Raw genomic sequence first — 26,536 nt, 5'->3', positions numbered from 1 at the left:
ACTACTTTCGACTAAAAGAATAAGTCTTCAACTGAACAGATTTGGCTAGTTAATGATCAAATACATTGATTTAGGGTATACCGGATTTTCGTTCCCGACTCCGTAAGTACCGAAAAAAGTAATCGTGTACTCCAAACCGAAAATCACTCCAATTTCTCAGAAACGGCTGGACCGATTTTCACAAACTTCGATTCAAATGAAAGTTATTATGTTCCCATGTGTAAATGTATAATTTTGCCCATAACCGACTTCTGGTTCCATAAATACGGGGTTAAAGGTGTATGAAATTACAATCCGTCATTTGGAGCGATAATGCCAAATAAAGGAAATTTTTTTAAAAGTTGGGTCAAAATTGTTTCTATTTTTAAATTGTGTTATGTGCCCGCTCCCGGAAGTCTCGGAATTGAAAATAAAACTCGAAAAGTTCTATGGTCTCATAGTCTGCTATTGGATGCGACTTCTGGTTCCGAAATAACAGGGTGAAGTGTATTTAAAATTTATACCGCCATGTAGAATAAAAATGAAGAAGAAAACGAAGAATTCTTATAGAAATTTCAATATTACTACACCAACTATAATGCTTTTACCCAGCCAAAATTATTCATATTAGTATCCTAACCCGAAAAAAATAATATATTATTCGAAAAATGATGCTCAGTTGCTAGTTAGCTCCATACCTATTACGTGACAACGACAAACGAATGACACACTATCCGATGAGTAAATAATTGGTAGACATACAAGTTTGCGCCTACCTATTCCACATCTCAATTTGCGAGGTAAACTGCTTTTTTCACTTTCGTTGAATTTTCATACTCAGTCCATGTTCATCAATCCGTAAATTAATAAGTTATTCGAAATGTATTGAAATATCAATAAACCTACGAGTGCTAGACATATTACTAAGCTTTCTTTAGGCCACCGTGTCTACAATGAAACTTTTATTTTTCGTACACTTATACAAAAATACGTGGTACATATGTGGTTCGAATAATCAAGTCCGATAGTAGTGATTTAAATAGAAAACAAGCGATGAACTCTAGAAATCATTCATCATTTGACAAAAATCTTATGCATTGTATGGATTTTCATTAACTCTGAAATCACAACGCTGAACCTACTTCTCTAAGCCAAAGTAGCAGTTGTCTGTTTGAAACAAAATACGCATCCGAGTACGCTTACATACAAGATGAAAAGGAGAGGTAAACTAAGAGTACAATTGTGCCGAATATAGCGCTGAATAGTTCATTCGTGCACAGCTCACCTATCTGATGCAATCGAGCTAACTGAGCAGGTTAAACCATGTGTACCACTAACGGGAGTGCGCTTCAAGATAAGTCAGAAAGGTTTTACTTTCGCTATCATTACGACTCGCGTCACTAAACAGTTGAGCAGTATGTGAAGAGATTAGTGTTTATTGGAATTGGAATTCTACATTTAAGAAAAAAGTGTTGTGTTTGAAATCTCTTCGTTTAAACCAGCAGCAAGAATGGGACTAAGGTATGAAACAACATATTACGAGTGCTATCACGGTTTAAGCAATCCTGTCTTATTTTCTGCACTTCTTATGATTGTCTAATTGTTGGGAATATTATGTTGTAATCGACAATCAGCATCCATTGGAAAAGAGAGAAAAAAAACGAAAACGGTGAAATGCAACTTTGTGACATTGCGGAATAATTCTCCATGAGTCTGATATGCCTTTACGTGTTTAATCATGCTAAAATGATGATCGAAGTGTTATACTTTCTTGAAATATCAAGAGATGGTGTGATCGTTTTTGCGACTTAGTCCATTCGTTTATGTATCGCATAGCTAAAATTAAAATTTGAAGTTGATGCTGTTCGGCTTTATTATTTTTTTCGGTTTCGAATATTTTGCTCAATACTTCTCTGTTCGCTCTTGCATAGAACTGCATTATATATATATATATATATATATATATATATATATATATATATATATATATATATATATATATATATATATATATATATATATATATATATATATATATATATATATATATATATATATATATATATATATATATATATATATATATATATATATATATATATATATATATATATATATATCTATATATATATATATATATACATATATGTATATATATAACTTTATCATTCGAATTTTCTCAATAAAGTAATGTTCCAAGAATTTCAGGAGCCTAAAATGAGGCAACTGTCAGAGAAATTTTTCAATTATGAAATTATTTATCAAAAAATAAGCCTTTTTTGAAAAACGGTATCTAAAAATCGGGCAATTCGAAAAAAATCTGGTTTTTGAGAAGCACCCTAACCTAGGATATGTAAACCGTTCTAATATAAAACCGGTTAGAAATACACATCCAATATCTTCGACAAAGTTGCTTAAAATTTATTATTCTAAATTATTGTGGAAAGATACGTTGTTCTATCTCATCGAGATTTGGAAATAATTTTTTTAATTCATGGTTTGTTTTAGGATCACCCTAAAACCACTATGGCCGAAAAACGCAGTTTATTAAGTGCAACTAATGTACCGAAGATTTTAAATCTCTAAGACCAATGATAAAAGTGTAAACAATTGTTTACCGCTAATTTTGCTTCCTACACCACTGTGCAATTGCGCATAAAACGAGTCCACATCTGGCAGTTGCTAATGTGCTCTGCAATCTTCTCCACGGCATTATCGAACCGCACAGAGTGCAAGTCGGTTCGACACTGATTCTTGTTTTGTGAGAGCAAAGCAATCTTGGCATTACACATTACTTCATTGGAATTTGGCCTTTCTGTTTCAATAGACTTCGCAGCCGATTCATAGCGTACATAATCGGTGCATGGCTAGTAATACGATACTACTGACACTAAGAATCCTTCCAGATCGCGGCTCGAACATACAATAACTGGCATGTAGGACCAGCGGCCTATTCATTGAACCACCAACCCGTTCAAGCACCGGATTTTCTGAGAGCACTTTCTTGAATGCAAAACCAGTGCACTTTCTTGAAACCAAAACCAAACACATTGAAGAGCGGAATTCCTATTAAAATCGTGATCTTATGGATTCGAAACTGTCGTTTCTATTAGGGGAAACCATGAGAATGGCATGTAAAACAAGAAAAAAATATTTACACCCCTATACAGAAGACAGAGACGTAATCCTATGTAAACACATACCCCTTATTGTCGTTCTAAAGGTCTAACATGGAATGTTATATTTTGCTCTGTAATATTTTCTATTATATTTTAACGCGGTGTTTTTTTTCATAAATACGTTTATTTCATAGGCAATATACATAAGTTTTTCTTCGCCGTGGCATCCACAATACATAGTACTTTGAACAAAATACATTTCGAATATCATATTAATATTGTGGTATTCATTAGTTAATCTAAACACTGTTTTTATCAAGCGATTTGCTATTATAAATTACATTTAATAAAATACATTCATTTTGTACATGATGTTATAACTATTTCAAGTTTGTTTGTATCAGTTCATCACTTTTATTTAATATAAGATAACTGGCTATTTGTTGAACTCATGAAGAGAAAACAGTCTAACATAAAATAAAATTTAAATTGGAACTCCAAAGGAGTTAATGAAATGATAAAGAAGTTTCATGAAAGTATGGTTACGACAAGCAAGAATGTCTGGGACATTGGATAGTCTAGCTTGGGTACGCAAGGAATTTATTAGTTGAGATCTGATATCACGATACTCCACGCATGTCCAAACGTCATGAACCAATATTGCGATAGCCTTCGCTACAAGCACACTGATTAGTCTCGGAAAATCCAATTCGAAAAAGACGTGCATCTAACGTGTAGTGATTGGACATGAGTCTGGACATCACACGAATGAAGTCCCTACTAACATCCAGTCCCCTGAACCATGCCTTTGTCGATATTTTAGGAATAATTGAGTGCATCCATCCGACCCAGATCATCTTTATCCCAAGAAGCTTGCCAACTGGCAAGTGTTCTTTGGCGAGACGTGTTATAGAATTCGTTGAAAGCAATCGGTCTCTCATAAGTTTCAACCTCAATAGCACCACGTTTGGCTAAAATATCGGCTCCTTCATTGCCTGGAATGAAGCAATGAGCCGGGACCCAAACTATTGGCATTTGAAAATTATTATTCAATATGTCGTTCAGACACTGTTTTATTTTGCCCAAGAAAAACGGTTAATTTTTGTCAGCAGCGTTTGAGCGAATGGCTTCAATTGCACTCAGACTATCTGCGAAAAGAAAATAATGGTTTGGAAATAATATAACAATTACACTCAAACTATAATGAACTGCTGCTAACTCTGCTATATAAACAGATGCAGGTTCTTGAAGCCTAAATGAAGCCGAAACATTATTGTTGAATATACCAAACCCAGTAGCCTCTTCAATTCGTGATCCGTCCGTGTTTCTTAGAGTCAATATGCCTGAACTTACTTGTAACTATTTTTGGGATTTCCATCGAGCGTAGGTGTTCCGGGATTCCACGCACTTCGCGCTGCATGGATGTGTCGAAAAATAAAGCTGAGTCAGGGACATTTAGGAGGGCGTCACGGATAGGAATATATCTTGAAGGTTCGATTGCCTGTGTCATATGATTAAAATATACTGTCATGAATCTTGTTTGAGATTGAAGCTCAACTAGCCGTTCGAAATTATTAATTACCAGGGGATTCAGTACCTCACATCTTATTAGCAGACGCTATGAAAGCTCCCAAAACGATCTTTCAAGAACTCCCGCCAGAACTTCAAGACTTGTATGTTACGAATGCATGCAGCCTAAGGCAATTCACAAACAACTATACTGAATTCGCTCCAGTTCGATAGTATGAGAGTTTGCAACGGAAGGAAAGCAAACGCATCCATATTTCATCACTGAAAGTATCGTTGTCTGATACAATTTTATTAGATCTTCCGGATGAGCACCAAACCAAGATCCTGTTATTGTTCGAAGAAAATTTACTCTTTGTTGGCATTTAGTTGTCAGATACCTAATGTGTACTCCCCACGTGCATTTGGAATCAAACCACTCCCCGAGGTATTTGAAAGTCAAAACCTGTTGGATTATTCTTCCCATCATATGAAGCTGAAGCTGCGCGGGATCATGCTTTCTTGAAAAGACGACCAGCTCTGTTTTCTCCGCAGAGAATTCGATACCCAGATGAACAGCCCAAACGGACAAGTTATCTAAGGTATCTTGAAATGGTTTTTGCAGGTCAACAGCTTTGGGTCCAGTAATTGAAACCACGCCATCATCTGCAATTGTTTTAGTGGGATTACTAGACAGCTGTCAACTGAGGCATGAGCCTTGCGGGAGACCCATGTAGCTAATTCTGAATGTTGCCAAATCGCCATGTGAAAAATACATGCAATTCTCTGACAAAAGGTTGTGCCAATAATTATTTATAATCGCTGGAAGTCCATGTTGATGGAGCTTGACTGAAAGAACATCAATGAAAACTGAATCAAATGCTCCTTTAATGTCTAAAAATGCAGATGCCTTTTGTTGTTTTTTGAGCGAAGGCAATTTGGATGTCAGACGAAAGTAATGCGTCCCTCTATTTCTACGGAAGCCAAACTGAGTATCTCACAACAAACCGTTCGTCTCGACCCAAGTGTCGAGAGGTCGAAGAATGTTTTATTCGAACAATTTTCTGATGAGATCAGTCGGTGTTGAACAGTCGTTCGCACCGCACGCGTATAGCTCTTGGCTCCTGGAATTTTTTTTCTGGCTACCTAGAGTTTCATTGATTCAAGGCTTCAGTCTTTTTCAAGGCTACCTGAATCACTAACTAAGTGATACAAAGAGTGATATTAGAGTGACTAAGTGATACAAAGAGTGATATTAGAGTGACTAAGAAATTAATCAGCCTTTTTTAAGGCTTGCTAGGAGTCTAATCGAAGACTAATTTAGCCTAGTTAATTTAATTTAAAATTTCATTAATTTCAAAAATGCCTGCGTCCAACCGGAAAGGCAACAAGCCTAAGGCTAAAAATAATTCAATACGGAATAAATCACAATCCGTTATTCAACATTTTTCTAATAACATTCACGATCTTATAGAATCTGAATGTAAAAATAAAAGACAACGGACGGATTTCCCTTCCGTTGATCCTATGCCGTCTAACAATATTTACGAGATTCTTCCTGAATCCGATTGTAGCGACATAGAAGAAAATTCTTCAAAAATTCCCAAAATGGACGCTTGTCGTTCTGGGAAGAAACATCAATCTATGCCACCAGTGACGGTGATGATTTCCGACTTCAAAGCATTCCGTACTGAGCTTTCTACTTTTCTCCCGGAAGTAAAAGTCTCATTTCAAATCGGACGAAGAGGAGAATGTCGAGTCTTGGTGGATGGATTGGAAGATTACGAACGTCTTATTCGATATTTGTCCGAAAAACTTCATAAATTTTATTCATATGATATAAAATCAGACAGACCCTTCAAGGCTGTCTTGAAAGGATTATCAAATGATCAAAGTATTGATGAAATTAAAAATGAACTGAAAGAATTGCTTGGTTTTGCCCCTTCCCAAGTAATACTTATGAAAAAAAGAGCGAATGGTACTTCTAAACCACGCTCTGGAATTTCCCATGAACTTTACCTAATACACTTCAATCGAAGTGATGTAAACAATTTGAAAACTTTAGAAAAAGTACGTTTCATTTCCCACATTAAAATTCATTGGGAACATTATAAACGGCATAATCGTATTGCAAACTTAACGCAATGTCGTCGTTGCCAAGGCTTCGGTCATGGAACCAAAAATTGTCATATGGATATACGGTGTTTGAATTGTGGTAAATCGCATTCGAAAGACGTTTGTCCAATGAATGAAACCACTGATAAATTTTCATGTTCAAATTGCAATGGAAATCATAAATCCAATTATTTGAAATGTCCTGTCAGGGAAAAAATTTTAAACGCTCGTTCGCTTAGACAACAAGTCAAATCAACGACCTTAAATTTACAGAACATACCTGAAAATTCTTCTAAGGCACCTGCCAATTCGTCTTCTAACGAAAACAATTTATTGACAGGTAGATCGACCTCGTCATCATCTTCTTCTAATGTCAGTTATGCTGGTATATTAGGTAGAAATCTATCTCCTATTTCTTCTAATGTAAATAATCAAAACACAGGACCGCCTTGCAGTCCTTCTTCTAACGAAAACAATTTATTAATAGGTAGACCGGCCAAATCATCTTCTTCAAATGGCAGTCTACCTACAAATATTCCTTCAATGCCATTCGCTTCTTTAAATGAAGTCGATTTAGGCGATATAACTGAAAATAAAATGACCTACCTACAAGATCAACTTTTTCAAATGATCATCCAAATGAATTCGACTTCATCACTTTTTGAAGCATTTCAAATCGGATGGAAATTTGCAAATAATATTATAATGAATTTAAAATTTAACAGTGATGTTAAATAATTATTTGAATATTTTAAATTGGAATGCTCGATCTTTGAAATCGAGTGAAGATGAATTTTATAATTTTCTCAAAGTTCACAAAATTCATATTGCCATTGTGACAGAAACTTTTCTTAAACCAAATGTAAAATTGAAAAGTAATCCACATTATGTGGTTCATCGATTTGACAGGTTTACTGGAATTGGTGGTGGAGTTGCCATTTTTGTCCAACGGCAAATTAAACATCGAATTTTACCTTCTTTCAATACTAAAGTTATTGAAAGCTTGGGAATCGAAGTTGAAACCATTCATGGAATTTATTTCATCGCTGGAGCATATTTGCCATTCCAATGCACCGGCGAACAATTAAATTTCTTTAAAGGCGATTTGCAAAAACTTACAAGATATCGATCGAAATTTTTCGTAATAGGGGACTTAAATGCTAAGCATGTCCAGTGGAATTGTAGGCAAAATAACAGTAATGGTAAAATACTTCATAATCAACTCTCAGCTGGTTACTTTACAGTTCTTCATCCCAGTAATCCTACTTGTTTCTCTTCCGTGAAAAACCCGTCTACAATTGATCTGGTTCTAACAGATCAAAGTCACATTTGTAGTGAACCGATTACTCATGCTGATTTTGACTCAGATCATCTTCCTGTAACATTCAGACTTTCCAACGAAGCTATAATTAATCCAATTAGTTCTAATTTCAACTATCATAGAGCTAATTGGTTGGTTTACAGATCTCACATTGAAAATCATGTGGATCATGAAACTATTTTAGAAAATTCTGCGGATATCGACACAGCAATTGATAATTTGAATCATTATATTATCGAAGCTAGAAATCTTTCAGTTCCCAAAGCTCAAACTAAATTAAATTCTCCTATCATCGATGACAATCTTCAACTGCTCATTCGGTTGAAGAATGTTCGTCGACGACAATATCAACGTTCTCGTGATCCTGCTATGAAAAACATAGTTAAGGATTTACAAAAAGAAATTAAACATAGATTTACTCTTTTGCGAAATGAAAATTTCGCTAAAGAAGTTGAACAAATTAAACCATATTCTAAACCTTTCTGGAAACTTTCTAAGGTTCTTAAGAAACCTCAGAAACCAATTCCTGCTCTCAAGGAAGGAAATCAAATACTTCTTACAAATGGTGAAAAAGCTCAAAAGCTAGCTCAGCAGTTCGAGAGTGTCCACAATTTTAATTTAAACGTTGTGAGTCCTATTGAAAATGAAGTCTCACTGAAGTATGATCATATTTCAACCCAAGTGTTATCACACGATGACATTATTGAGACGAATTTTGATGAAATTAAATCAATTATAAGGAAACTCAAAAACATGAAGGCTCCTGGTAATGATGGAATTTTTAATATTCTTATTAAAAATCTTCCCGATGTTGCCTTGAGACTCCTGGTTAAAATTTTCAACAAGTGTTTTTCATTAGCTTACTTCCCAAAAAGATGGAAAAACGCTAAAGTAATTCCTATCCTAAAACCTGATAAAAACCCAGCAGAAACATCAAGTTATCGCCCAATTAGCTTACTTTCTTCTATCAGTAAACTTTTTGAAAAAATTATCTTGTTAAGAATGATGACTCATATAAATGAGAATTCAATTTTTTTACCAGAGCAGTTTGGATTTCGTCATGAACATTCAACTACTCATCAACTTGTCAGAGTAACGAACATGATAAAATCAAATAAATCTTTTGGGTTATCCACTGGAGTTGCTCTTCTAGACATAGAAAAAGCATTTGACAGTGTTTGGCACAAAGGTTTAATAGCAAAAATGTCTGATTTCCAGTTTCCTATTTATTTGATCAAAATGATTCAAAATTATTTAACTGATCGTACTCTTCAGGTTAGCTATCAGAATTGTAAATCTGAATTGCTACCCGTACGAGCCGGTGTTCCGCAGGGTTCGAGTGTAGCTCCAATCTTGTATAATATTTTCACTTCTGATCTTCCAAATCTACCCGTTGGTTGTCAGAAATCGCTATTCTGTGACGACACAAGTCTGTTAGCCACAGGTAGAAATCTAAGAGTGATCTGCAGTCGCCTACAAAGAAGTTTAAATATTTTCAGTGATTATCTGTCAAAATGGAAAATTAAACCAAATGCAGCAAAAACGCAATTAATTATCTTTCCTCACAAGCCAAGAGCTTCTTTTCTTAAACCAAACAATAATCACATTCTCAAATTGAATGGCTTGGAATTGACATGGTCTGATCAAGCTAAATACTTAGGTTTAACGTATGACAAAAAACTCACTTTCAAGGATCACATTGAAGGAATCCAGGCAAAGTGTAATAAATATATTAAATGTTTATATCCTCTTATAAACAGAAATTCTAAGCTCTGTCTAAAAAACAAATTGTTAATTTATAAACAAATTTTCAGACCAGCCATGCTTTATGCGGTACCAATTTGGTCAAGCTGTTGTTCCACCAGGAAGAAAACGCTTCAAAGGATTCAGAATAAAATTCTGAAAATGATTCTGAAGCGTCCTCCCTGGTTTAGTACAAATGAGTTACACAGACTCACAAATATAGAACCATTAGATGTAATGTCACATAATATTATAAGCAAATTCCGACAAAAATCGATGCAATCTTCAATTGAATCGATTCGCTCTCTGTATTAGTTAGTAAGTTAGTATATAAGTTCCTTTTCCCCATTACACAATACAAGTAGGTTTAGAATTTTCCCTACACAAAAATCTCAGAATTGCGGAAGCAAATGATGTCTTCATGGTAATAACCAAATCATATATATATATATATATATATATATATATATATATATATATATATATATATATATATATATATATATATATATATATATATATATATATATATATATATATATATATATATATATATATATATATATATATATAACAGGGCTGAAAAGTCACCACTCCCAGTAATCCTACTTGTTTCTCTTCCGTGAAAAACCCGTCTACAATTGATCTGGTTCTAACAGATCAAAGTCACATTTGTAGTGAACCGATTACTCATGCTGATTTTGACTCAGATCATCTTCCTGTAACATTCAGACTTTCCAACGAAGCTATAATTAATCCAATTAGTTCTAATTTCAACTATCATAGAGCTAATTGGTTGGTTTACAGATCTCACATTGAAAATCATGTGGATCATGAAACTATTTTAGAAAATTCTGCGGATATCGACACAGCAATTGATAATTTGAATCATTATATTATCGAAGCTAGAAATCTTTCAGTTCCCAAAGCTCAAACTAAATTAAATTCTCCTATCATCGATGACAATCTTCAACTGCTCATTCGGTTGAAGAATGTTCGTCGACGACAATATCAACGTTCTCGTGATCCTGCTATGAAAAACATAGTTAAGGATTTACAAAAAGAAATTAAACATAGATTTACTCTTTTGCGAAATGAAAATTTCGCTAAAGAAGTTGAACAAATTAAACCATATTCTAAACCTTTCTGGAAACTTTCTAAGGTTCTTAAGAAACCTCAGAAACCAATTCCTGCTCTCAAGGAAGGAAATCAAATACTTCTTACAAATGGTGAAAAAGCTCAAAAGCTAGCTCAGCAGTTCGAGAGTGTCCACAATTTTAATTTAAACGTTGTGAGTCCTATTGAAAATGAAGTCTCACTGAAGTATGATCATATTTCAACCCAAGTGTTATCACACGATGACATTATTGAGACGAATTTTGATGAAATTAAATCAATTATAAGGAAACTCAAAAACATGAAGGCTCCTGGTAATGATGGAATTTTTAATATTCTTATTAAAAATCTTCCCGATGTTGCCTTGAGACTCCTGGTTAAAATTTTCAACAAGTGTTTTTCATTAGCTTACTTCCCAAAAAGATGGAAAAACGCTAAAGTAATTCCTATCCTAAAACCTGATAAAAACCCAGCAGAAACATCAAGTTATCGCCCAATTAGCTTACTTTCTTCTATCAGTAAACTTTTTGAAAAAATTATCTTGTTAAGAATGATGACTCATATAAATGAGAATTCAATTTTTTTACCAGAGCAGTTTGGATTTCGTCATGAACATTCAACTACTCATCAACTTGTCAGAGTAACGAACATGATAAAATCAAATAAATCTTTTGGGTTATCCACTGGAGTTGCTCTTCTAGACATAGAAAAAGCATTTGACAGTGTTTGGCACAAAGGTTTAATAGCAAAAATGTCTGATTTCCAGTTTCCTATTTATTTGATCAAAATGATTCAAAATTATTTAACTGATCGTACTCTTCAGGTTAGCTATCAGAATTGTAAATCTGAATTGCTACCCGTACGAGCCGGTGTTCCGCAGGGTTCGAGTGTAGCTCCAATCTTGTATAATATTTTCACTTCTGATCTTCCAAATCTACCCGTTGGTTGTCAGAAATCGCTATTCTGTGACGACACAAGTCTGTTAGCCACAGGTAGAAATCTAAGAGTGATCTGCAGTCGCCTACAAAGAAGTTTAAATATTTTCAGTGATTATCTGTCAAAATGGAAAATTAAACCAAATGCAGCAAAAACGCAATTAATTATCTTTCCTCACAAGCCAAGAGCTTCTTTTCTTAAACCAAACAATAATCACATTCTCAAATTGAATGGCTTGGAATTGACATGGTCTGATCAAGCTAAATACTTAGGTTTAACGTATGACAAAAAACTCACTTTCAAGGATCACATTGAAGGAATCCAGGCAAAGTGTAATAAATATATTAAATGTTTATATCCTCTTATAAACAGAAATTCTAAGCTCTGTCTAAAAAACAAATTGTTAATTTATAAACAAATTTTCAGACCAGCCATGCTTTATGCGGTACCAATTTGGTCAAGCTGTTGTTCCACCAGGAAGAAAACGCTTCAAAGGATTCAGAATAAAATTCTGAAAATGATTCTGAAGCGTCCTCCCTGGTTTAGTACAAATGAGTTACACAGACTCACAAATATAGAACCATTAGATGTAATGTCACATAATATTATAAGCAAATTCCGACAAAAATCGATGCAATCTTCAATTGAATCGATTCGCTCTCTGTATTAGTTAGTAAGTTAGTATATAAGTTCCTTTTCCCCATTACACAATACAAGTAGGTTTAGAATTTTCCCTACACAAAAATCTCAGAATTGCGGAAGCAAATGATGTCTTCATGGTAATAACCAAATCATATATATATATATATATATATATATATATATATATATATATATATATATATATATATATATATATATATATATATATATATATATATATATATATATATATATATATATATATATATATATATATATATATATATATATATATATATATATATATATAACAGGGCTGAAAAGTCACCACTCCCAGTAATCCTACTTGTTTCTCTTCCGTGAAAAACCCGTCTACAATTGATCTGGTTCTAACAGATCAAAGTCACATTTGTAGTGAACCGATTACTCATGCTGATTTTGACTCAGATCATCTTCCTGTAACATTCAGACTTTCCAACGAAGCTATAATTAATCCAATTAGTTCTAATTTCAACTATCATAGAGCTAATTGGTTGGTTTACAGATCTCACATTGAAAATCATGTGGATCATGAAACTATTTTAGAAAATTCTGCGGATATCGACACAGCAATTGATAATTTGAATCATTATATTATCGAAGCTAGAAATCTTTCAGTTCCCAAAGCTCAAACTAAATTAAATTCTCCTATCATCGATGACAATCTTCAACTGCTCATTCGGTTGAAGAATGTTCGTCGACGACAATATCAACGTTCTCGTGATCCTGCTATGAAAAACATAGTTAAGGATTTACAAAAAGAAATTAAACATAGATTTACTCTTTTGCGAAATGAAAATTTCGCTAAAGAAGTTGAACAAATTAAACCATATTCTAAACCTTTCTGGAAACTTTCTAAGGTTCTTAAGAAACCTCAGAAACCAATTCCTGCTCTCAAGGAAGGAAATCAAATACTTCTTACAAATGGTGAAAAAGCTAAAAAGCTAGCTCAGCAGTTCGAGAGTGTCCACAATTTTAATTTAAACGTTGTGAGTCCTATTGAAAATGAAGTCTCACTGAAGTATGATCATATTTCAACCCAAGTGTTATCACACGATGACATTATTGAGACGAATTTTGATGAAATTAAATCAATTATAAGGAAACTCAAAAACATGAAGGCTCCTGGTAATGATGGAATTTTTAATATTCTTATTAAAAATCTTCCCGATGTTGCCTTGAGACTCCTGGTTAAAATTTTCAACAAGTGTTTTTCATTAGCTTACTTCCCAAAAAGATGGAAAAACGCTAAAGTAATTCCTATCCTAAAACCTGATAAAAACCCAGCAGAAACATCAAGTTATCGCCCAATTAGCTTACTTTCTTCTATCAGTAAACTTTTTGAAAAAATTATCTTGTTAAGAATGATGACTCATATAAATGAGAATTCAATTTTTTTACCAGAGCAGTTTGGATTTCGTCATGAACATTCAACTACTCATCAACTTGTCAGAGTAACGAACATGATAAAATCAAATAAATCTTTTGGGTTATCCACTGGAGTTGCTCTTCTAGACATAGAAAAAGCATTTGACAGTGTTTGGCACAAAGGTTTAATAGCAAAAATGTCTGATTTCCAGTTTCCTATTTATTTGATCAAAATGATTCAAAATTATTTAACTGATCGTACTCTTCAGGTTAGCTATCAGAATTGTAAATCTGAATTGCTACCCGTACGAGCCGGTGTTCCGCAGGGTTCGAGTGTAGCTCCAATCTTGTATAATATTTTCACTTCTGATCTTCCAAATCTACCCGTTGGTTGTCAGAAATCGCTATTCTGTGACGACACAAGTCTGTTAGCCACAGGTAGAAATCTAAGAGTGATCTGCAGTCGCCTACAAAGAAGTTTAAATATTTTCAGTGATTATCTGTCAAAATGGAAAATTAAACCAAATGCAGCAAAAACGCAATTAATTATCTTTCCTCACAAGCCAAGAGCTTCTTTTCTTAAACCAAACAATAATCACATTCTCAAATTGAATGGCTTGGAATTGACATGGTCTGATCAAGCTAAATACTTAGGTTTAACGTATGACAAAAAACTCACTTTCAAGGATCACATTGAAGGAATCCAGGCAAAGTGTAATAAATATATTAAATGTTTATATCCTCTTATAAACAGAAATTCTAAGCTCTGTCTAAAAAACAAATTGTTAATTTATAAACAAATTTTCAGACCAGCCATGCTTTATGCGGTACCAATTTGGTCAAGCTGTTGTTCCACCAGGAAGAAAACGCTTCAAAGGATTCAGAATAAAATTCTGAAAATGATTCTGAAGCGTCCTCCCTGGTTTAGTACAAATGAGTTACACAGACTCACAAATATAGAACCATTAGATGTAATGTCACATAATATTATAAGCAAATTCCGACAAAAATCGATGCAATCTTCAATTGAATCGATTCGCTCTCTGTATTAGTTAGTAAGTTAGTATATAAGTTCCTTTTCCCCATTACACAATACAAGTAGGTTTAGAATTTTCCCTACACAAAAATCTCAGAATTGCGGAAGCAAATGATGTCTTCATGGTAATAACCAAATCATATATATATATATATATATATATATATATATATATATATATATATATATATATATATATATATATATATATATATATATATATATATATATATATATATATATATATATATATATATATATATATATATATATATATATATATATATATATATATATATATATATATATATATATATATATATATATATATATATATATATATAACAGGGCTGAAAAGTCACCACTTGTGGCTGAACACCCAATTTAAATCTTAATAATTTAATTTTAACTCATATTCCAATAAATAGTTATTTAAAAAAAAAAAAAAAAATTTCTGATGCAGGACAACATCGCAATGGGTATATATGAGTTGTGATTGGAAGCTGGTTTCCCCGGCTTTTGAATGGCGATAACTTTCACTTGCCTCCAGTCAGGTGGAACAATATTTTGCTCAAGAAGCTTGTTTAACAATTCCAACAAACATCTTTTTGCGAGAGCGGACAGATCCTTCACCAAGTTGAATTGAATTCTGCCCTGCGTAGGAACAGAATCTGGACCTACGTTACGATTGCTCATTCGTCTGGCCGTGTTCGAAAGAGTGCTCTTTGAGGATTCTCTTGACAAACCTTCGACAAAATGTCTCCAATAGCTACATTTATTGGCCCGAAGAATGCTCTCGTACTTGGTTTCTAAAATCAAGAATTTTTCAAAATTCTGATGAGTTCCTCCTCCTCGTTTTAAAAACGTCTTGAAAGCATTTTGTTTCGCGTGTTTAGCATCTGAGCACTGTTTGTCCCACCAAGGGTTTGGAGGGCTTCTGTTAGACGATGAACCAAGAAATCGTTTGGTTTGTGCTTGTTCTGCGGCCTCCAGAATCGAACAAACGAGGAAGTCATATTCTTCAAGTGCGGGTAGCTCTTCCATTGAGTTCAGAGTACTTGAGATACTACTGTGGTATTTGATGCAGGAGATCTTGGGATCCGTGTCATGCTACCCATATTTAATACCGTCATGCTAAAATTGATTGATCTGCTATCATTGTAAACGGAACCCCACATCGTTCCGTGCGAATTGAAATCTCCTAAAATCAAAAGTGGAGCAGGAAGGGCTTAGACCATTTCATTAAGCTGTCGCTGTCCAACTTAAGCTCTTGGAGGAATATATACTGAAGCAATGCAAATGCCCTTTATTCTCCTGAACAACACGGTTTCATCTCTGGTCGATCGGTCACAACCAACCTCATGGAATTTACGACGTTCTGCATCGACAACATTGCGAAAGGATTTCAAGTTGATACAATTTACACAGACTTGAAGGCAGCTTTTGATCGAATTAACCATGATATTGCATTAAAAAAATTGGCAAAGCTCGGATTCTCCCCAAGATTTTGTTATTGGCTCGAATCTTATCTCAAAGACCGCACCGTTCAAGTGAAAATTGGCGACGCACTTTCAGACGAATTTTGTAATTGTTCCGGCGTACCCCAAGGTAGTAATCTTGGACCCATTTTGTTCGCTTTATTTTTTAATGATGTAACATCAATCTTTACCGGAAGTTGTAAGTTATTATATGCTGATGATTTCAAAATATTTGTTGTAGTTGAAAGTCTAGCGGATTGCTATCTGCTTCAATCGCGATTATCTCGTTTTATCGAATGGTGTACCGATAACCACATGACAGTGAGCAACGAAAAATGTGTTGTGATTTCATTCCATCATAAAACAAGCCGTGAAGTGTTCATCTTCAACTACACCATCGGAAATCATGTATTAGATAGAGTTGAATGTGTGAAAGATCTCGGTATATTACTTGATTCAAAACTCTCTTTTCGAAACCATCAGTCTATGATAGTAGAAAAAGCCAACAGACAACTAGGTTTTATGTTTAAAATTGCCAGAGGATTTGATGATCCACTCTGTCTTCGATCATTATACTGTGCACTTGTTCGCTCGCATTTGGAGTCTTCAGTTGTGATCTGGGCACCATATCATCAGAACTGGATTAACAGGATCGAAAGTGTGCAACGCAAATTTGTTTGGTATGCCCTAAGAAGCCTACGCTGGACGAACCCATTGAACTTGCCTCCATATGAAGCACGCTGCCGTTTATTAGGTCTAAATACGCTCGAGAAAAGAAGGAAGATTGCAAAGGCAGTATTTGCAGCGAAAATATTAACATCTGAGATTGACAGTTCAAATCTTTTGGCGCAGTTGAATGCTAGTGTTCAAGCTCGTTCTCTACGTACTAGACCGGGTTTCTTTCATCGGCCTATAGAAAGATCGGAGTTTCAAAGAAATGTGTTACTGTTTCAACGAGTTCTTTCATTTATTTGAGTTCAACGAACCTGCCAGACTTTTCCACAATCGGCTGATACAGGAAATGCGATGAAATCTATGGCGATCTAACTCTTTATATACACACCTGTACTGTAGATATATTATTAGGCTAATTATTTTATCATTTGTCTAAGTTTTTCAATGTAATTTGTATCTGACTGTTTTAGAATTGTTTTTGAATGTGAATTTTTGAAAAAAGACAGGTTTTGTGCCTATTTGAGAATGACACATTGTACACCAACTCAAACGGGTTTTTCCCTGTCAATAGTTATTAGAAAATCATTAAGACATAAGTCCGATGATAAAACACAAAAAATAAATAAAATAAATAAATTATTACTTTAATGTTTATTTGACAAGCAAAAACTTCTATACTATATGTTTAATCTATAAAATGAATAACATTTCTTAATTCCTAAAAGCACTCCGCAATACGGAGAGTCTCTATCGAGACGTATAATGTTAAAGTCATTAAATTTTAAGGCTATGCTTGATGTAAGCCATGTTTCGCACAAAGTAAATACATCACATTTTTGACTATGCAACAAAACTTTAAATGAATCAAGTTTTGGGATGATGCTTCGACAATCCCACTGCAGGACAGTGATTGAATCATTTGCAGCGGATGATAAATTACAATTTCAAAAAAGTTCTAGCTATTGGAAGGAATGCCGTTATGATGGTCTTTAGATGTTTTGAAATATTGAATGCTGCGAAAATCCATACTACAATTTCCGAAAACTTCAGTAATCCTGATGGTGGCTGTGAAACGGAGCTCCCTGGATTATTGTCTTTTCTTGTGCTAGTTCCTGGATTGGTTTGTGAATTTGACAAACCAGGAGGCACAGTTTTTGGTTTCAAATTTGGCTTTTTAGATTTAACACGGGGATCTTTTTTGAAGGTGTAATTTTAGGTGTCTTTTTGGTATTTTGTGGTTTGGTAATCTCCTCTTAACAGACCCTTGAGGAGTGACAAACGAGTTATCTTCACTATCTCCGTCAGAGTCAGATTCCTCTGGCTCCGCAAGATTTGAAACACCGTTTTCGGTTTCCAAAGGTGGGACATCAATGATCGTTTTAAACATTTCTGCATATGTGCACCGTGCTTATAAAGAAAGCTTCATTTTGTCTTTACGCAACTTAAATGTACCGCATACTAAAAAATCATCATGAGGACTTTCTCCACAATAAACACATTTTTCAATATCTTTATCGAATAGATTATCATTATGAAGCCATTGACATTTTATACATTTAGAGATTACAATAAGTAGCTATATGTCCGAATTTTTTACAGTTCGTGCAATTCATAACCTGCGGCACGAAAAGCCGAACAGGGAGACAAATTTTATCGATATAGACATTGCTGGCAACGCAAATCCGGCAAATTTGATTTATAAAAAGCTTCCGGATATTATTGCTTATATCTTATACAGATATCCAAAATTAAATAATAAAAGTTCATCAAAGCTAACAGGAACACGAAAAATAAAGAACAATAATTTACTCAACCCACAAACCAACATACGAAACATAGATGAAGGCCAACCTAATGACGCCTTATAATAGATTCATCAATAAAGCTGATCACGATTAAATTATTTTTTACTCTTCATATTCATCTGCCGAAGAAAACTGCAAAACAAAACAAAACTGATCCTCAGAGATTTTTCGGCTAATACGTGCTACCTAAATTACATAATTAAAAACTATGCTGTCGCTGTAAGCCATTCATTCATTTTTTCCTTTCTTTGCACTGTTGTAGTCACTATACACAGATCTTACGTTTTACATAGGGTATGACCACATACCGGTTTTCTTTTTCAATTTCAGCAAAAACCAGTGTGATGGGTTGCATTTCTAACGTAAAGTTGTGTACATACCGAATTATCAAGGAATAGATTGTTGATTCGATTTTTAATTTTACTTCTTTTACTTCTCCCAAAGGTTTTTAGTGCTTGCACTTGTTGGTCTCGGGTCATTGTACGTAATGCACCTCTTAGCGCAAGACTTTATGAAACTATCAAAACCACTTTTTATGGCATTTGGAAAACGAGAGACGTCCTCATTTAATCGTACGGATCTTCTAAGCGTAAGTAAATAACATATACACATTATATAAATTTAGTACCTATACTACTACCTCGTTTGCTCATTGCCGAAGCAGTTTCAATCAGTCAATAAAAATATTTATGACGATTGTTCGTTTCGGTTTTTTTACCGAATTTATCAACAGATAACCAATTGTTTCTCGTTTTTGTAATCGAACTGATTATGCAGCATTCAATTATGTTATTTTTTGATGATTGGCCAAACACTGCCGAACAATTCGATTTGTTCAATAATTAAGGGCGACACCAAATATACTATATATCAATATGGATCACTCTTGCGATTCACGAGGTACATCACAGTAAAGTGCGGTGCAAAAAAGGTTACTAATGCACTAAAATTTTTTAATGCACATATGACAGTTCTCCCAAACAGTACATTGAACCAAACAACTCCAAATATATGGAATATTTTTCGATATACACTGCACGAAAAAATAAGCTTTAAATACGGTTTAGAATTGCAATTTGATACTAACTCGGATGAGAACATTTTGTTTTTTATAAAAATCCCTATTTATATAAATATGTGTGAAATTTGCACGCAGATCTGGACAAATTAATCTTAATATTAGTTCCAGAATTTTACCAACGGTTACGGTGATAGAAATATACAATATCAGGTTGTTTAATAACTAAATAAATGCTTCAAAACAAAACAGTTTAGTATATGAACAAACCGTAATTCGCCTCAACGAGAGCTATCAATTGAAGTAAAAGTAATAAGTATAACTTTTTATTTTACTTACTGTATTGCACTTATCATACTATTTATTAACATTTTATCGAAATTCCAAATTTTGACTAAAAGTTCAAACTATTCGCAAAACAGTTCACAGCAAGATCGCTTAGTATATGCACTTTTAATTCATAGACAATTTATAAAAATGACCATTTTTTTTACATTCTAACTTTCCCTGAGAGAAAAGATAATGTGCAGTTAATTCAAATTCAATGCCGTGAACGCAATGAAAAAATTATCGCAATCAAAGTAACTTGTAATACACCGTTCATTTCATTTTAATTTTGTTCTATATAGGGTAACGGCTCCATATTTCATCTGAGCTCCTATTTCCATCTCATCCCTTCACCTCATTACTTTGAACATGAATAATATTTTAAAACCTACCTGAACCAAACTGTGAAATGTTTTAAAATGATTATAAAAGCTATTGTCACACTTTCCTATTGAAAGAAATGGTTTTAAGTTCTTCGGTTATCGTTTTTTCACTTAAAATAAACTCACTTTTCAATTTAGGACACATTTTCGTCTCAAGATTTACAGTTCGTCATGTTTCTGATTATCTACTAATCGATTCGTCTCAAAACATGATCACTTTTTCGCACAATTACACTACCATTGAATGCTGGATGACTTCATAATTAGTAATGTTCACTTGCTACTTGTTCAATCAACGATTTAATACTTCAAAAACTACTCAACAAACAATAAAAGTCTTTAAAAATATGAGATGAAAGTTTTTCACTTAGTTCGCTCGATTGCGCTTTGTCTTCATCTCATTTGGTTTCGCAAAGTTGCCATATTATCTCATAATGTTACAAAACAAAAATAATTTTTCTTCTTCAAAATCTCATCAAAAAGTATGTTTTTTGGTATCCGTGACAATAGTTAAATTATATTATTGATAATAATATTTCAATAAAACTGTTTTGGCTTCGAGTATTACCAGGAAGAGCATGTTAAATACTATTGAAATAACCATTGTGGCAAATCTAGTAGCACTGGTTTCATTCCGCTATACGTCAACATAACGCTGTGAAGTGTGTGTGTTTCATCGACTGTGCACAGAGATGCCAGATATTTTCATAGAAAATATGTATTACGTTGCATAGAAACTCTATATCTGCTCTATCTGTTTTCACTAATAAAATGATGTTAAATCTGTTTTCACTAATAAAATCTTAACATCATTTTATTAGTGAAAACAGATAGACCAGATATAGACTTTCTATACAACGTAATACATATTTTATGAAAATATCTGGCTTTAAATAGTTCAAATTGGTTTCAAATTTTAATATAAATGTTTGTCATTGTTCATAATCAATTATCTACATAAAAGATTTCCACTTTAACATGTGATTTGTCCGTTGATTAATAAGCTTTTAAAGAATCACTGCAATCAAATACTAATAGATACTCAGAGAGAAAAGTCTAATTTTTTACTTCTTTCTTTCTATGAACCTGTACAAATCTGTATTAAATTTAGGAAATCTTTACAAAATCGGTACTTTGATTTAAACCAGTATGCGAACGCAAAAATCTATACAATACATATAAATCTGTATAAATGGCATCTCTGGCTCTACACTTTGTTTTAAGAAGGGCTAATGAATAAATAGTAACAATCACAGTTTTGTTTTTATTTAAAGTTCACCAAATTAACTTTTCAGTAAAATTTTAAATTTAAAGCGAAAGGTAACGGAAACGACTGAAAAATTTTTCAACGTTGAAATGATTTTAAACTGGTTCTAAAAATATCGTATATTGTCTCATAGTTGGCATTAGGCCGTTTTTAAGAATAATTCTGACATTTTGAACCTGAGAGTGTAATAGTGGAATATTTCGTTTTGATTGCTGTCGCCATTGCTAATTTATAGGATGAATAAAGGATCAACGATAGGATGGATAAAAATCCATTGAGATGAAATTAGGAGCAGAGTAGTGAACATTTCATAAGTGTTTTTTTGCTGTTTTATGAACATTATTTTATTTTCCAAGGAATGTGAATCAAATCTCAATGTGGAGCAAGGCGAATGAAGCAGTAATATGAAATAGTTATAGTGATTTTAGTGGCTAAATCGAGGTTTGAAGGCGACGTACTTACAAATGAGATGAAATAGGGAACCCTTACCCTATCAGATGTGATCTGCCAAACATTGCCTTACCAGCCTATAGGTTTCGTCTTTTCAGCACTATTCATAACATTCATGAGCAAAGTTAAATGCTACTACATAACTCTTGAAAGTGAAGGCGATAGGTGTAAAAGAGCGTAATTCTACATTATTTATAGGCAATATTTACTTTCGTCAGAAAAAAAACATATTTAAATATGAAAATGTTCACACCTCTATGTGGGCATCATGCTCAATTAGTTCTGACATTTCACTTCTGGGTGCACGCTAAACGCAAACTATTAAACATGACTGAACTAATAGCCTTTTCCGTCACGAGATGGTGTTTTTTTCGATTCGTATTGAATTCGTTAAAGTGATCCATATTGATATATAATATATTTGGTGACACTCTACGAAAGATTAAAAATTCGCGAGGCTGGTTGTAATAAAACGCTGTACCGTTCGCATGATATCATCCGAAGTTGAAGTCTGATATAAACAAATGATATATCTAATCATTTAAGAGGCTATTTAGAAGTACATGAACCTGAAAAACAATATATGAACGTTCCACATTTTGCAACATATAAACATATTTACAATAAAAATCTAGTTTGGTAGTTGATTTTAACAAAAAAAACCATTCTTAATCCACCTATTGGTGTGATAATGCCTTTCTCTTCTTTCATAACAGTCTCATGAAAATATGTTTCATACTTTTATTAAATAATTTTGGACACTAATTTTGACAACAATTGATGCAGATTGATTCGAGTAGTTCACAAAAGCATACTTCAGTGTTTATGTCACACAGTCAGCATCTTTTTTCCAAACTAGTGCTTGACATTTGCGTTGCCTATTTGTAATCAGTGATGCTAATCTAAAATAAAAAAAGCCTTCTTAGTCTATTAGTCTACTTAGTGGAATTTTCATATATCTTGAAAAATCACCATATATATATATATATATATATATATATATATATATATATATATATATATATATATATATATATATATATATATATATATATATATATATATATATATATATATATATATATATATATATATATATATATATATATATATATATATATATATATATATATATATATATATATATATATATATACAAATCTTTTTGTTTATTCGCAGAATTTTGAGAAACGAATAGACTGGAACGGTATGCTGAAAAGAGATCCATTTAAATGTTCTTTGTCGCTTATATGTCAACTTGCAGCCGGCGCAGAACCTAAGAACAACGCTGCCAACGCCATTTATGAGTTTATTTTGTAAGCAACTGATGTAAAAAAATTCAACTTCATATCTCATGTTTTGGTTTATTCTCTAGTTACAGTGTAGAAAACAACAAAAATGTCCCTAGAAGGATAGTGCAATCATTTGAACGAGGTCTCAGTTTCAACAAGACGGAATCCAAGAATTGCTTCACTCATTATCCCATGTGTGTTTACTCGGCAAAAACAATGATGAAGCTTTTAGATCTACATGCGAAATTATTTGGAACGTGATATACTGTGAACATGGTTGTAAATTGTCGCTAAATAATAAAACATTCGGTTACCGCTCGTATTATGCTTCACAACAAGATTAATTGCCAATTTCAGTTATTGCACAACCATCACAACAAATCATTATTTGCAACCCTTTTTTTATTTCATTTTTAAGTTTTATAATAGATGGTTAATTCACTATTTAAAAGACCACTTACCACTACTGTATTGCACCGCGATCGTGTTACACAGAAAACAGTTTTTTTATGAATCAACAAATGAAACGTAGGAAATGTTTTGAAATGTCTGTCAACCTGTGCCATTGTCACTCTATACTATTCTATAATAATAAACAGGCATCATATCCCATGCTCTCTTCTTTTATTTTGGCTTTGAGCACACAAAAAACGACTGTAATTCAATCGCAGTGGCAAAGCGTCATAACACGTGTTTTCATGTGAATACGATCTGAAATAAAAATCAACCTGTATACTGCATGCATATTGGATTAAAGTTTAGCTTTTTTATATAAATAAATTATTATTATTACTATTAATATTACTATTATTATTATTTATTTTTTATTTTTTTAAAGATATTTTATTCAGGCCTATTTGCGTACAAGCTTTACGTGGCCGATTGAGCCGATTTTTTAAAAAAATACTTTTTTTTGTATTGGATCTCGTTGTCACCCTTTTTCTAGGGGAAGAGGAAATTGAGGGACACTTTGTTCGTGGCTCGTCTCGTCATCCATTGCCTCATCGGTGGTATTGTTGTTGATTTCCGTCTTGAGTTCGTTGCTAGTTGCTGTAGATGCGCCTCGTTGTACATTGGTTGCAGTTGCTGGTTGGTTGGAGGGTAAGTTGTTAACTGCAGCTGGTGTACTTTGTTCTATAGAGGATACTGAAAGGGGTGCTTCATTATTGTTGGTGGCTGTCACAGGTGTAATGAGGTTGCTTGGGGTTGGTGTGAAAGAATCACCGTTGTCCTTTAGTGTAGTTGTCTCCTTGTCCAGTTTATCACATGGCTTACTGTAGTGAACAGCTTTTTGGCAATATTGACATGTGGCCATCTGATTGTCATAGGTAACAAGTGATTTGCTCGGGATTCTTGTATCCTGACCGAAAGTCACATAAGAAGGTATAGGCCTTTTCAGGCGCATGCGTAACAAACGTTCGCCATTTAGAATACCAGAGAAAAAGTTCTTCCACTTTTTTTTTCGATAGAGAGAATCTCTCCGTATTGAGACATGGTTTTGCGAATATAAGGATCGATGATGCTTGAGGGAATATCATGCACACGCACTTCTATAGCACTATCTTCCATATATACTGGAATGTTGTAATTAATGTTTTCGTGCTTCACATAGTGCACATTGTTATTGTCTTTTGCGAATTGAATTGCATCCAACTCTTTATCAAACTGGATGTAAACAACAATATTTGTCTAATTGCATTGAAGTAAATGCACACGTTTTATGTCAAGATGCATTTGCTCTTTAAGCAAACCTTCATGTTCTCGTAGCGAAGGTCGAATTTTGCACTGCCTGAAGTCAACAATAATTGTATCGTACCGGCGGTAGCTTTTGTTCGTTTGGTTAACTCATTTCAATATCGTTCTATTGTTCACTACACAATACTGTACTTGGTTTCTTCCGTCCCGAAAGTAAGCGGTTTTGTTTTATTGACTGACTTGGATGAGATGTGAAAGCGAACTTACTATTAATATTATTATTATTATTATTATTATTATTATTATTATTATTATTATTATTATTATTATTATTATTATAATTATTATTATTATTATTATTATTATTATTATTATTATTATTATTATTATTATTATTATTATTATTATTATTATTATTATTATTATTATTATTATTATTATTATTATTATTATTATTATTATTATTATTATTATTATTATTATTAGTATTATTATTATTATTATTATTATTATTATTATTATTATTATGATTATTATTATTATTATTAGTATTATTATTGAGTAATTCCAGGAATTAGTAGACAAAAAAGTGACAAAATCAGAATCGTCCTTCTCCCATTTTGGATGAAACTTTGCACATGGCTTCAGTATGGCAAACCATAAGTTTTGAACCGATGGAGAGGTCAATCCTACTCACGACTGATTTTTAAAAAGAGCGTATGTATTTTGTATTTCACAAATCGTAACTCAGAAACCGTTGATTGTACAAAAATGGAAAAGGAAAAGTTGTAGGGAATTGATTGAGCACTCTAAACACAATATACACTGGAATTTTTTTTTTCAATTATTACAAAATGCTCCGAAAAAGTTAAATAAAAAATATCAGGGTTTTCATTTCAAAGCTGTTATTAAAACCTTCAGATTGATGGCTATCCCATCCGTCCCTTTTGAAAATGAAGAAGTTACAGCTAAAACAGTTTACGGGTGCATGCAAATGATCAAGTTCTTCTCGTTGTAATTAGGAAACCGTTAATCGTACAAAAATGACGTCCAGGAATAAGTTGTAGGGAATCAATATGGCTCTCTAAATAAAATATACACTGATACAAAATTTTGATTTTTTTCTCCATAATTACAAAATGAACCAAAGAAAAATAAATTAAAAAACATCAGGGTTTCTATTTTTTTGATAATTGTTATTTTAAAGCTGTTATTAAAACCTACAG

General features: G+C 33.1%; 1 protein-coding gene across 1 annotated transcript; it reads left to right on the top strand.

The window, feature by feature from the left end:
- The first annotated feature begins 1,037 nt into the window (after positions 1-1,037).
- LOC131437109 (uncharacterized) lies at positions 1,038-24,361 on the top strand. Its single transcript, XM_058606259.1, has 4 exons — positions 1,038-1,500; positions 19,323-19,467; positions 23,503-23,639; positions 23,699-24,361. Exons 1-4 carry the CDS (start codon positions 1,490-1,492, stop codon positions 23,874-23,876), a joined length of 471 nt encoding a protein of 156 aa, XP_058462242.1. The 5' UTR covers positions 1,038-1,489; the 3' UTR covers positions 23,877-24,361.
- The last annotated feature ends 2,175 nt before the right edge of the window (positions 24,362-26,536 follow it).

Source organism: Malaya genurostris, chromosome 3, assembly GCF_030247185.1.
Source record: "Malaya genurostris strain Urasoe2022 chromosome 3, Malgen_1.1, whole genome shotgun sequence".
In the NCBI taxonomy this organism is placed as follows: Eukaryota; Metazoa; Arthropoda; class Insecta; order Diptera; family Culicidae; genus Malaya; species Malaya genurostris.
Note: the sequence above shows the minus strand (reverse complement) of the source record. Positions and strands in the feature narration are given on the sequence as shown.

Coding starts and splice junctions, on each gene's coding strand:
- LOC131437109 (XM_058606259.1), top strand. Junction 19,468..23,502: donor ATCGTACGGATCTTCTAAGC/GTAAGTAAATAA, acceptor GTTTATTCGCAG/AATTTTGAGAAACGAATAGA. Junction 23,640..23,698: donor GCCATTTATGAGTTTATTTT/GTAAGCAACTGA, acceptor TTTATTCTCTAG/TTACAGTGTAGAAAACAACA.